This window comes from Fringilla coelebs (genome assembly GCF_963513975.1).
Source record: "Fringilla coelebs genome assembly, chromosome: 4".
NCBI lineage: Eukaryota > Metazoa > Chordata > Aves > Passeriformes > Fringillidae > Fringilla > Fringilla coelebs.
The window spans coordinates 48,274,821-48,289,222 of record NC_140032.1 but is presented as its reverse complement, the minus strand read 5'-3'; the positions used below and the strand labels follow the sequence as shown (position 1 = coordinate 48,289,222).

Sequence of the window (14,402 nt, the reverse complement as noted above, 5' to 3'; positions counted from 1 at the left end):
ATTAAAGCACTATTTCTGTGCACTTAAGGGATGCAATTACAACTTTTGCGTGGTAGGTAAATCTTCCTTGGCAAGTGCATGCTATTGACCTCTCCAGTTGCATGAAATCAGCATTGTTATGTATTGCTCTTATTTTTTAGGCATGTTTTAAAGCATTTCAGTCATTCATATTTAGAATTCTATTCATTATTTTTATTTGCCTGAACCTCTTAGATTCTTTCTGTTCTCTTCAAAAAAGTGAGCTTTTTTTCTATTTGTTCTCTAAATCCCAGAAATCTGGTCCATAGGGAATGGATCCCAGGTTTTCAAACTTGATAGGATATCACCTTACACTTTACAGCAAGGACAGAAAAAACAAACAAAACACTTTGCACCCTACTGATGTAACACTGGGTCTGCCTTTCCACCAAAATAACTGAAATACAAGCCATTAAAAAGATTCAGTCCCAGTAAAAGCAAAGGGAAGCATGAAACACTTCAGTCAGTTTAATACTGCTTTATGTTGTAGCTCAGAAGTGTTAAATACAGAAAAGTTATGGCAAGGAGCAACATCTCCTCGCATAACATCTATGAACAATTCTCCCAAACATACCTCAGAATGACTTCCTATTCTTCCAGAGGTTTTCAGAGTATATCCATTATTACTAACAGCATGAAAATAACATCCTGACAGGGACAATACCATCCTATTTCCACAGTCCTTTTATTTTCACACTTTAAAGAATAATGAACATTATTTCCACGTAAGTAAAACTCAAACCCCACTTTCAACTGGGGGGATAGATGTGTGAACTCCATGCCAGTGAACGGTACTATTTTGAGCAGCAGCTAATGATTTAGGTAAGTAAAAAGAACCCTCACTGTTACAACAGCAAGGGGAGAAAAAAAGTAACCTCTCCTTTCTCTGCAAAGAGGAAATCAGGATGAAAATGTATCTTGAAAGAAGTATGTACTTGTGAGTATTATATATTCAACACAGAAAAAAATACAGTTAGGATGGATTTATTTTCAGGAGAAAAAAAGTGATGTTTCTCTTCATGTCCTCATTTCCAGGAGATATTAGTATCAGATATTAAAAAGTTCCTTTCATAAAACTATTGAAAAGTGGATACTGCTACACTTCCCTTCCTGCTAAAATGAAACTAATTTTAAATAGAACAATATATGCAAATAAACACAAACAGAAGACCTAGCCTGTGAAAAAAGCAAAAATAAAACAAAGAAATGCTTATTTCAGACTTTTTTTCCTAGGACCTGAAAAATATATTCTAGTTTCTCGGTCCTGTTTCTCTGTCCCGTCTCTCTACAGCTTCTTCATTACACTTAATTTCTGAAAATTTTCAGTGGCATCCAGTGCATTCTCTCAGCAAAGCTACGTGAAGCAGCACATCTTTATATCCCACCTGGGAAAAATCTTCAAAGAACGGACATGAACACTTGCCTTTCCTTCAAACTACTTTCACCATGACAGTCATCTGCTTATATATTCAATATGAAAGAAATACGTCAACATTTTCAAATTTATGGTAGTATTAGGCATCTCTGATCACTTCAGTTTTCAGTTTTCCCAAGTACTATTTGTTATTTCCCTGCACAAGGCCTTATCTGATTTAGAAACTTATTTTTGCTTCTGAAATACATAACCACATTCCATAAATATACTTAGAAATTAAAGAATACTACTAAAATTTACGTGAAGTGGAAATGAAGTAACTTATGGCCTATCTTGACAGTTCAGCACGGGTGCATTTGTAATCAATATGTGGTTTTCACATGGGTACATTTTTTAATGCTATGTCTAAAAAAAAGGTAAGAAAAAATGACAGCAGTGACCATGTAGAGGGAAAATAATTTGATTTTACACAGTGCCATTCATTGTTCAGCTGTCCTTAAGCACTTCACAAAACAGCAAGCCTCCTAGGTGTACTACCATATGGGAAAATACAGCAGCTGTTCTGCGAGCTACAAGAGCTCACCTCTAACCAGAGGAATCTCATCCTGAGAGGCTGCATGCCAACACAAGGCACTCAAGAAACATTTACTCTGTTTAAGAAAATCTGGGGATATAATGCTGCAAGTACTTAGAATTCCTAAGTATAAAAAAAAGCATGGGAACTCAGTGCTGTAAATGTTGGACACAACATGTCTCTTGACTACAAAATATAAAAAGTAGCCCCTAATATCTGAGGTTTACGTTCCATTTCTGCTATCACACTTAAACCCTGAATATAAAACAATGCAAAACTATGCAGATAGGAGAACTTCATCTCTTCTAAAGTGCTGAGGCCCAGAAAGAGATCCCAAAGTGGCTGGTTCTTGTACACTAAACAATACACTAGAGGAGTCTAAAGAAGGGAAATTTTACCCTAAAATCAAAGAGACATTCCCAAAGGTGAGACCTTTCTTACTAAAAACTTACCCTTTATAAGGAAAAGTTAATTCTTTCTGGCAAGCCACAGCCTAACTTTTGCAGTTCTTTGTCTTCCATTTCCACCCTATATCAGCAGCGCTAACCTTCTGTTTCCGTCATGGGACAAAGCAGACAATGCTCACCTTTGGTCATAGTAACAGGCTGGAAAAAGCTGTCTGTCTATATTATCATTTCCTCTCTTTCTGCTTAATAGCTGCCTTTTTTGTCTTTAATGAACACTGTGGCCAGACATAATCCTGCAGTAGGAAAAAATGGCAGATATTTGTACCATGAAAGCACAAAGCTCAGTTCTGTACATTTTATTAATCTTGTCTCATTGAACAAATAATTATCAAAAGTATACACAGTTCTAAAAATGGAAGCTTTCCATAAGGAAAAGCCTTCCTGTGTGATGAAACACACAAGTTATCAAAACAGGATGTAGAACAGAGAGCACACGTGCATCCTTACTTCAATTGTTATGGCATTAGTCCTTCCTAGTCAAATTAATCTTTGGAGGAATGTTGTATTTTTTTTAAAGCAAGCATGCTCTGTTCCTAACTCTATGAAGCCTGCAGAGACAACTGGGCACAAAAGTAAATGCAACTCAGGAAACAGTCACCTATCAAAGAACATGGTAAACTCCTAAGCCTCTTACATAAAGATTACTGTCAACTTCAAATGGATTATAATCAGGGTGGCAGAAAAGCCCCGAGACAAAAATTAACACCCAATGGTTCAATTATTCCAAAATCTGGAGAACAGGGTTGAAGACAACTTATCTCTCATCTCATTTGGTATACTTCATGAGGGGATAAGAGCAGTTCTGCAGTTCTGAGAGTCAGAAACAAACAAGCAAGCAAGCCCCTCCTCTTCCCTCTGCTCCACCCTACACAGACATAGAAAGGAAACATTCATTTTATAATGACAGAGTTTATTTACATTAGAGAAGATAACACAAGTTGAAAAGTTGTTTCAACAGGAATCCAACAATCGGTGCTTTTCTCCATCTTCAAAGAAAGGGACAATTTTTAAGATTTGATGATGCACCTTCAGAAGACCTTGATGATCACTTGGGAAAAAAGTACCAGGAATCAACTAAAACAAACAAACAAAAAAGACAAAGTGACATTAATTATATAAAATTAGTCATACACAAACACTTTAAAAAAATAACATTCTGCCCTTTCAGCTACCCTCCCTCCTATAACAATACCGCTATGTTAGCAGTATTAGCTGTGTTAGCTCTATTCCCCACCCTGTGAAAAGCATGGCCTCAAAATAATATCAGTTCATTTGAACAGTTTGGCTGTACCAATCCTGCAACAAGTTCTAACACTGTTGTGACCATCCCTGGGAAACATCACAGATCAGGCAGATGACTATCTGTCAGAGGTCTGAGATCTAATACTTTGGTAAATAAATGCTATTTATTGGCATGCCATATAAAGGCAAATGGAATGCAACTTGCTTTCCCATGACATGGGCTACACAGATGTTGCTTCTCAAACACTTTGGCACTTGGCTCATGACTAAGTTTAACTTAGTATTTCTGTAACTCCCTCCATCTCAAAAAGCACATATGCATTCTATAGTTCCTGCCAGTAGAAAAATTTTTTTTTAAAGTACTTAAAACTGAAAATGTAGGATGCATTCTTATTTCTTAAAGAAAAACACATGTTCTGTTAACATGAAAAACAGTCGTAACAGTAAAAGCATAAAATTTTGTCTTTAGAACTTAACCTTACCTAATTTTCAAGTGTATGTCAATTTGAGGAAAAGGAGCTATTTGATTAGTTAGCTACTGTGAGGAATGACAAAAAACTAAGGCAAAGCAGCCAATCTCCTTTAAAAAGGATAAATGTCATGCATTGGCCTTGCATGATCAGTAAGAGAAAATTTTTGTCTTCTTATCTTTTTATGTGGACTACACTTTCACTCAAAAGTAATCTTCTCCCACAAAGCATTCATGAATTTCTGTTCATGTTCTATTTAGTAGAAGACAGGCAATACCATATGACAGGATATAACTATTATAATTTTCATACACACAAAATTGCCTTTTTTCAACATAACAGTTTTCATGTCAATTTGTAAAGCCAGCAATTAAGAGAAGTCATATGACATCTGAGAAAAAAGATACCTTCTGGAGAAACAGGATCTCCATTCATAAATGCTGGTGCCTAAAAAAGAGAAAAACAAAGATAGGGAAGAAAAACTAAACCAACATCTCAGGACTTGAGGTTTCATAGATAGCACCAAATTTAAAGGTATTTTAATGCTCAAGTCAAGAGATACTAACTAAACCAGAATTTTCTGTTGCCCCCACAGGACAATAGTCTACCTTATAGATTTCTCAACCCCACTGTACAAATTTCTTTGTTGCTCATAAATGACAAAACAAGCACAGGAACAATGAGTGATAGATTAACACCTTACCTAATGCAATGGGGATTTTTGATGACTGTATCACCTTTGAGAATAACAGGATTTGTTGCTAACATCTAAAGAGTATAATAACTAGAAAGGTATTTTTACATGTTTCACTGTCAAGTATGCATGTGAATACATTCACACACATACAATTTACATTAAATACAAGCAAATCATTTTAAATAAATGTGTGATGATACTTTTTTACAATTCCATTTTGACAGAATAATTTATATCCGTAGAAAGTGACCATTTGTTTTAAAATTCAGGTCTGGCATTTCAAAGCCACTATTCAATCACAGGAGTGCACAGCCTGTCTTGTCCTGTAACTTAAAGGACAAAATTAAAGACACTTTTAAAACATCTGGAATCACCCTGCCTCATGATGAGGATGTAACAACTTTCCACTGCCCTTCCTTAGCACAGCAGACTCGTGCAGGGCTGCACTAGTCTTCCTGCATCTGAGCAGGCACAGGGCTCTAAACACTGAAGAGCAGAACAAACCCCTGAGGAGGGAAGTAAGAAGCAGGATTCTTCTTCCCACTTTACCCAGGATAATTACCTGCATGGGGGGGGGTTATGTGACTGGTCTGAAAGGAGGTAGCAGTATGACAAACATAACCCAGATCCTAGCAGCAGAATATCCCCTCTCTTCCCAGCAAAACCAAGCTTTATCTCATAAGGCAGGGAGATCCAGAGGTCACCATTTATAAGCAGGTGCCTGCCACTTTTGCTCAAAAAGCTTGAGATAAGGACTCAGTACTTTCCCACCATGACCAGATCAAAATCTCATCTCACTGAACTAAGAATCTCATGTTCATCTGGAACACCATTATAAAAACCAAATAAAATATTTAATTAATAAAAACAAACCACAGACTAAAAACTTCACCAATCTTTTGTTTCACAACTGGCCACCACAAAAAATTCTACCTTTACTAAATCCCAAGTGGAAATGTCCTCACAGAAAGTGTGTAGGGAGAAATGCAGCAAACAAACCTTCTTGCTTAGATCTGAATTATTTAAAATACATCAATAAATATACAGATTCAAATTTGATTGGAGATTTCTTTAAATCATCAGGAAAAGTCAATTATTTTTCCCCGTAAAGCACTGTTCTGCATTTTATCAAGGGACAAGCAAAGCTTTCCTAGTTCACTTTCCAGTATTATAAGAAAGAATTATGTGGTAAGTCTGAGAAACATTGCTCTACTAACTATTTATAGATTGTCTTGGAGATTTTCCAACTTGCAAAGTCCCCAGCAGCTTCTTCACCGAGCAAGTAATTCTTAGGATTAGTATTAAACAAAGGCTTGGTGGTTCTGGTCAGTTTTACAGAAGCCAACACTTAAAAGCCTGAAATAAACAGTGTATCTTAGCACTAACACATTCATCTACAAAGCTCTAGGACTCCTGGGTTTAGTGTGCAACATAAACTGACACTGGAGCTGAGACACAGATGAAACAACTTTCAGAGGCTAGAGAACACCAGAAATGTTCACTATGTAGTGTTAAAATTCATCTAGATTTGTAGTTGCAGGGGTCTGGTGTAATTTTGGTTGGTTCAAATGTTCAGTATTTGCTCTTAAATGCACAGGTTATCTTCTATCTCTTTGGAACTGATGGTCATGGCAATTTACCTGCAGTGGAATCATTCTTAGCTTTCCCCCAACATGCCATCCATCTAGAAACTCCCTCAGTGGAGTGGAAATTCCCCAACCCAGACAAGCCACTCTAGTTCCTCATCTGTAAAGTACAAAAAGTCAAATAATTCTGAGAACAACTGGACTACCCTGGGAACCACCCAGTCAAAATCTATAGGAAATTCTGATGAGTGCACACTTGGTAAGGATTTGAATGTTTTCTGTTTGGTTCTGTTACAGTTCTCTTGCTCACCATGAAAACTCTTCCACAGCAATAGTGAGCATTGCCTCTTGGCTTTTGGTACCCTTGGGGTTTTTTTTTTGTTTTGTTCCAGGGTTTGAGAACTCAATACATATCATTTAAGGCAATAATCACTCACTCAAAAATGCTGCAACTGAAATCTGACGCTGGAAAAAGAACTGTAGGGAACCAGCTCTCACTGCAGAAATAGCTCAGAAATTTTGCAGTAGCCGAAACACATTTCTCACTGTATGTGCATACAAGATCTGCTTCAGCTTTCATTATTTTGTTTTTACCCAGGACCTAATAGATTGATATAAATTAGAAGAAAATGTGTCTGCTTTTGGTTTAAATTAAAAAAAAAAAAAAACCAACACCAAAAACCCAAACAAAACCCTCTGCAAACAGGCAGCTTTCATTTGAAATCACCAGAGGCATTAAAATTCTGCAGCCAACACTCACGTACTTTCACTTCAGTGTGAAAGAGAGAATGTCTGACAACCAAAGCATGCAGTGTAGTGTATTAGACAAAAAGATGCCTGCTTAAAATGTGCAAGTCAACCTCCTTGCTTACATTTAGAGTTCAACTGTCCATGATTCCTATCTCAAGGCCATTTTACTTTTTTAGTTATTGCAGATCAGCAACTGCATGCAATATGAACAACAGCATTTATAATAGAGTATTGCATATTTTCCCTGTCTGGAAAGCACCAAGAGGCAGCACCCTACAAAGATGTAATTAAAATACTTAGACTGAACTGAAACAGAATGATGGAAAGGACTATGTGGAAACAACTTCACAAAAACACCACTTAAATTAATGTGAGGCACAAAAAAAAGACAGGAAGTCATACTATTTGATAAGAAGGGAAGCTTTCAAATAAGAAAGGCATTACAGTTTGATACAAGGTATCTATTTTATGAATTGGTTTTACTAACTTCCTCCCGTCCCCAAAAACCAGAGGAAAAAAAAAGATTTGTTATTGAGAAACAAAGACATACTGCTGATTTAATGATTATTTACTCTGCATGCCTCAAAGTACAAAGAGCAGAGAATGCAAAAGGAAATATTCCTTTGCACATTTGTCACAATTCAAATATATTTGGACTTGAAGTTTTAGTTACATTTAAAGACTCATAGTTATTGTAAATTTGGAAGTGCAGAGAAGGTAAATACTTGCTTATAGCTGTGACTGACATGTCTAAAATTGTATTTCAATTCCAAAATGAATTTTTCTTTCATTTAAAATTTAAAGTCCCATTAATCAACATTCACAAATGCAACACAGAGATGCTTTAAAAGAAGTGCTGAAAGCAATGTATCTGAATAGAAAAAAAAAGTTTGGTTTGACACATCTTTATGACTTAAACCAATATTTCTTTCCAATTGAGACTCTTATTTGCTTGTGACACAACAGCATCCAGGACAACACATTCTTACTAGAAATGCTGTTGGAATGTTAACTGCACAGACAGTGGACAGCATGTCCTTTGACACCCGAACTTGCATAATTGCTGTGATTGTTGAGGCAAAACACTGGGTGCCCTCTCAGCCATGCACACATGCAAAGTACCTCATGTGGTCATGAGTACAGGCTCAATCACAGCCTATGTTAGAAAAGAAAAAGTAATACTTGGGGGCACATTTCTCCATGTAATTTCTGGTAACCTTGCTTAATTTCTGGCACCAAAACTACTGTATTTTGAAACGAAAAAAAATCTCCTCCACTAACATTTGCACATGAAAGCATCAAACCTGCAGGACATTTTTCTTGCCCGAACAGGAAATCTGCATGTTTTAATTTTATGTTAATTTTCAGAATGTGACAGGTATTCTTTAAAAAACATTCAAATAAGCATCCCCTCTCTTACAGTATTGCATTTAATTATGCAAGTAGACAAACAAAGGATCTGTTTAGTGATTAGGGACTACAGTGAGCTTGTCAATGAGTTCTAACACTGGGTGGTAACTCATGGCAACAGGGGAGACAGAGAAGACAGCAGGCTAGATACAAATAGCAGTCCATCTTGCTATTCAGGATCAGAAGAAACAGCACCAGAGAAGGAGAAAAAACAAAAGAACTCCACCAGAACAGTAATGAACCTTCCAGAAACCACAGCTGGACCACTGCAATGAAAGGTTTATATCACAACACTTACATTTCCCTTACAACCTTTCTGCTCCTCCTTTTACTTAAATTTTTACTTAAGGAAAGACCATTTCAATTTAGCTACTTTATTTCAGTTTTGGAGTCTCTTCCAATGAATCATTAAAAGAAAAAAAGGGGTGAAAAAATGTAAATATCCTTACTGACTGCACAATCGATCGGGCATCCTCCTCACTGCAACAGAATGGGCTGCCACTCACCAGAATATTTGTGCTGAAAAATAAAATTAAATACCTGATTTATGCATCAGTGGAAAAGAGCCACACACAATTCAGTACTTATGGAAAAAACCCACCATCACATAAAGAGCTCAGAAATGCGTATCTGCAAGAGATGAGGAAGCGAAAGCCACAAAGTAAGGCTGGAAGGAACAGGTGTGTGGAAGGGTGTTCTTTGTTTCGCTGTGTTTGAGGAGGTGTCTTGGTTGTGTATTCTGTATTAATGCAAGCAGTGCTCACACAGTGCTTCTGGCTGCTAACTTGGGTACAGTGCAGAGGACCGCAGATGAGAAGCTAAATCCCCCAAGAAGTCAGCAGAAATAAACTGGCACTTCCCAAGGGAGCTGAGGAACACCTAGATCACTAGCAGAGATGATGTGAGTACACTCATCTCTTGTGCCTTGCAGGATAGCCAGATTTGGAGGCAGATCATGGAAGTAACAGCAGGTTACTTCAGCAACCCACCTGTAGTATCCAACAAGAAGGAAAAACGGGTCAAAATTCTGCATGTACATAAAGCAGCAGATATCTATAGTATTTTCAGACAAACTCTGGGACCACATCCTTGGCAGAAATGTTTCCCTATGAATCTGTATCCTTTCACACCAAAAATGAGTTTGATCATGAGTTTTTAAGGTCCTACAGAACAAACTGCACAAACTTCAATTCCCCAAAGCAACAGAATGAACAGTGACAAGCGGCCCAAGATTCTCCCAAAACAATTCTGAATAAAGACTCTGGGACCATTTCTCAACAGTTGACGTAATGAATGTCACACATCTATGTAATCAATACATTTCTGGAGCTACTTACCAGTAAATCCTCATCATACAAGGAGCAATTAGTCAATCATGCTTTATTATCAATTAATTATCAAGCCCATTAATATTCCTGTCATCTCAAATTAAAAAAAAATCTAAGCAGTTTATGGACAGCTGCAACTTGTTGAATAGCACCAGTATAACTACAATATGAAGAGCATGAGATGTGACTGGATACATACCACTTTATAGCACCTCCATCAACTTTTTTATGAAGCAAAGCTTTCCAGTGTTCGTGGGTAGATTTAATAATTTCAACAGCAAAATCCTAGTTTACAACAAGGAAAGTTTTGTAAATTAAAATGTTATTAAACAGAAAAAAGCCACAGAACTAGTTTATTAAAACATGCTATTTCCTATGTTATTTTAAGGCACCTCCTTTGAGGCCTCATTAATTTTCTGGAGAATATGTAAAGAAACAAACTTCACTGTTTATCAAATATATTGGCAACACATTCAGGACTTTCCATCAGTCTGCAGCCACAAAACACAAATGCTACGTGAAAGAAATGAAATCAGCACTAGATGCTACAGAGATCCCTACTGCTGTAGAAAACTGAACCAGGCTCTAACTGGGATCAAGTACGTGAGCAATGACTCCACCCTTACAGATGCAGGTCACAGTTCGGGTTTCCCCTCTAGAGGCATAATTTGCATTTACTTTATTAACGCCCAATCATATACTTAATACATTTGTACATATACATATACATATAATACATATACATTTGTAAGAACATAACGTGTCAGCTGCTTAACACTTTCTGCTTGTTTGAAAGAAAAATAATATTGGGGGTGGGGCTGGGACGAAAAAGCTTCCAAAAATTCAAGTAAAATAAGCCCTCGGTGTCCAGATGATGACTGCTAGACTTGCAAAAAGCTGCCAACTGAACATTCACATTTGTTAACAAGGAGTGACTTGGAAAAGTGCCACTAGAACACTGTGAACTTCACTAGAGCTGCTGGAGCATAGCCACAGCTGCCTCACCACATCCTAGGTCTCTAGAAATGCTTGAGAATTATTCAAGTGCTCCAAACCAGCTATGTCAGGGCATTTAGCACCTCCAGGCTCAACTTCAATGGCCTGACAGGGATACACTGGTCTACTGTCACTCTACCGTGCAGGAACACCTCTAAGAGCAGTTCCTGGGAAAACAGGGGAGAGATCAGGTTATCAAGCCTTACAACTCCACAACTGATTGATTTAAAAGGCAGTTTTAGTGCAGAAGGGAGTTAGGGCATTTCTTTAACCAGACAAAGCTTGTTAAGTTGCCTGAGCTGGTTAGAAGGCATCACGTAACTTTGACAGCACCCTGCAAGGCTGAACTGGCTGACACATGGACATCATTCATGAGAAACCTGTGATTACTTGCCAAGAATAATCTACACAGAGCATACAATACACAAGTTGCAAAGCAATTTTACTCAAATCACATCCAATTTCTCTGGAAAAATCCAGGTATTTCCTTCAACAAAGTCTATTCCCTAGTCTGATCTCCTTTCAAACACTGGTCATTCTTACTGTTAGTTTAAAAAGCTAAAAAGTTCTTTCTTTCCTTAAAAAAAAAAGAAAAAAAGAAAAGAAAAAAAAAAAAAAGAAGCAAGTAATTTTTCAATTTTTCAGCCTTCAAGCCAAACACTTCAAATGTTTTTACAGAGGTTTACCAGAAAAAAGTATGCCTTGAGCAAATACAAAATATGAAAAACTCTGTAACCCATTGTCTTAGACTGCATAACCTAAAAACAAAAGTCGGAAAATTTTACCAACAGGACAACAAAAACACCTGAAAAGGCAATCTGTTCATTACTCTGACACGGAGAATGAAAATGCTTTGAAAAACATCTACAAACACACAGATGCATGTGTAAATCTCATCAGGATTAGGACTAAATTTTTTTCCAACTTCATTAATGACTTATGCATTTTTCCTGAACAAAATGAAAGGCAGAAAACATTTCATCCTAGCCTAATAAATTGTACGCAGAAGTCCTCCCATCAAAATTCTTTTCATTAAGGCTCCTCCTTTACAATTCCAAAAATTCGAGAGTCCCCATAACAGAATTATATATTTTTAATTTTGCATTATCTTCACCTTGTTTTTAAATTCTCCATTAAAAGCAAAGTGATTTTCTGGTTTACCATCAGGGACTTTATATAATTGGAACCAGTCAATTGTAGCCTCAAGATAACCCGGTTTGTGCTTCCTGACATCATCGATATCTGTAGGTTAAAAAGATTAAAAAAAAAAAAGGCTGATCATTATCACTCACAGGTTTCAGAACATTAATTTTTTTAATTTTCCTAAAGAATCTGCAGCAATTTGATTTCACTGAATACTTTCAAAGTCATTGGTAAACTTCACTTTATTACAATAGCTGCCCATAGTTGCTACCTTATGATTTTACAACCACACTAAGCAGGTAAAGCAGTCATCTCCTGCCCTTCATTAATTAAGACCCAAAGGCACAATGAATAAAAGGACCATATTTGTGAAAGGAGAAGAAAATTCCATATTTATCTCAGTAAGTAGCTTTGCAATACTTAGATTATTTGCTGATGCAATTTTTTCCTCCAGCAACTGCAGGGACTATGAGCATTTTTGGATAACGGAAGAATAACTATAAAAACAATTTCAACACGTGGATCTTTAAACCAGCACCTCTAAACAAAATACAGGCTTGACTTGTCAATATTATATTAAAAGGCCCTTTTTTGCTCACATTAGTCCCAAATTCATCCCCTTCAAGTCATGACAGAGACGTGCCAGGAGCTCTAAACACTAACTTCACTGATAACCTTGCGGTATTCTGCATACTCACAGTGATAAACAATTCTGCCTCTACAATCCTGATGGACAAAGATGTGACAGGACACAAAGACGAACGTATTCTATTTGTGGGACACCCTTGTGAAGCAGAGATGAATACTGCCATGGTGTGTACAGAGATGAAAGATCACGGCAGTTCAGCTTGAAGACTATGCTGCCATATCAACGATGCAGTTCTTCATCCTCCACCCCTTACCTGCTGTGCATATCAAAATTTAACGGGCTGTCCTTGGAGACTACCACCACTTCTGTCACCTGCAACAGCATGGTCCTATCAACCCCTTACAAATTAACTCCCTGGCAACATGTTTTCATGGAAAAGCTTTCAACACTGTTCTAATAATTTTAATGTAATAAAGGATTTTGTCCATCCCAGAAGCCAAATACTTTGTAACTGGTGTGATCTTCTATTTCCACAGTCACTTCTGATGGAAATGGGAGCTGACTTTTTACTGCTGTAGTCTACCAACTATTTCATAACCTCACTCTGCTCAGGCCACCTTCCATGGTGTTACTCTCCTCTAGTGTTTTGCAAGTCACTTGCAAGTCTCCCTTCCTCATTCCTTCTTGCTCTTTCTCAATACTGCCTGGTTCCTTCATTATCTTCTCCCATAGGTATGCCTTGCTTGATGACATCTGGGCAGCAGTGATTTCTGCTAAGATAATTTTCTGCCTATCCAGTCCTATAAAATCAGAGTTGCTTAGTCCATGGAATTGATACCTAGTCATGTGCTTTCCATCTCTAAGTGCCTAAATGTCTTTTAAAATTTCACTGTGAATCTGAACAAAGACATTAAAGTATTTCTGAAGAGAACAATAAGAGAAGAGAAAAGGTCTTGTGCTACAGACCATTCAATTCTCAGTAGACCACCAAGAGAGATGACATGTAGACTGAAGTGGGAGGCCAGACCCATGTGAGAAGACATTCTGAGTGTTAATAGGCATGTCATAGATGCCACTGCCAAATTCCACTGCATTACCACTACCCAAAGAATAAAGCATAAAACTTTGAAGAACCCCATGTAAACTTTTGTTTTGCACACACTTTACAGGGCTACGTGTTTATGGGCTCAGAGTAAAACACATTTTGAACTTGGCTGCTGGCCATCTGTCTGTAGGAGATCAGGGAATTTCACTGGCAGAATCCCAGAAAAAAGCAAGGGCACATAAGGCTGTGCTAGAGGCAGGTCTTCTCGCTAAAATACGTGTTTAAGAGCACAAAAAGCTTCTCACTAGGGTGGGTGGGCAAGACCAACCAAGAAGGAATGATTTAGAAAGAGTGGGATCTTGGTTGGAAGCTGAATGGTTCACTTGGGCACTAATAAAACTGCAGCTCCAATTCAAATCAGCTTCAGGACTCCAATGTATCATCCTATTCTCTCCAAGCAACAGAACATCCCTCTTCCAACTTGAGACATTGTCATCTCCTCCTCTTGTGAAGTTTGAATTCATGTCTAACACTTGCTGAAGAGACAGTATCTCCTCAAGTTTGTAAAGCAAACCAGGCCGCTGCAGCAATTTCCTTGGCTCCCAGCAGTGGACAAACTCCAGACCTCTATCTCCAGACACTACTTAAATGCAAGCATACTTTCTCACACTGCTGTTCCTTTTTCCTGGTTCCTATTCCAGCAAATGTCTCT

The 14,402-nt window shown here is 37.5% G+C and overlaps 1 protein-coding gene across 2 annotated transcripts in view; it reads right to left on the bottom strand.

Annotated features, from left to right (window-relative positions):
• Positions 1–3,327: 3,327 nt before the first annotated feature.
• The window catches only part of PPA2 (inorganic pyrophosphatase 2), a 34,931-nt gene continuing 23,856 nt past the window's right edge, over positions 3,328–14,402 (bottom strand). Inside the window, exons 8-13 of one of the 2 annotated variants that reach the window (XM_084203760.1) lie at positions 12,028–12,155; positions 10,117–10,202; positions 9,039–9,108; positions 8,302–8,335; positions 4,554–4,593; positions 3,328–3,508 (exon numbers count right to left, since the gene is read on the bottom strand). In XM_084203760.1, coding sequence (XP_084059886.1) covers positions 8,303–8,335; positions 9,039–9,108; positions 10,117–10,202; positions 12,028–12,155 — 317 coding nt within the window. In that variant the 3' untranslated portion in view covers positions 3,328–3,508; positions 4,554–4,593; position 8,302. The remainder of the gene's footprint in view (positions 3,509–4,553; positions 4,594–8,301; positions 8,336–9,038; positions 9,109–10,116; positions 10,203–12,027; positions 12,156–14,402) is intronic. The other variant, XM_084203761.1, reaches the window with a different exon arrangement.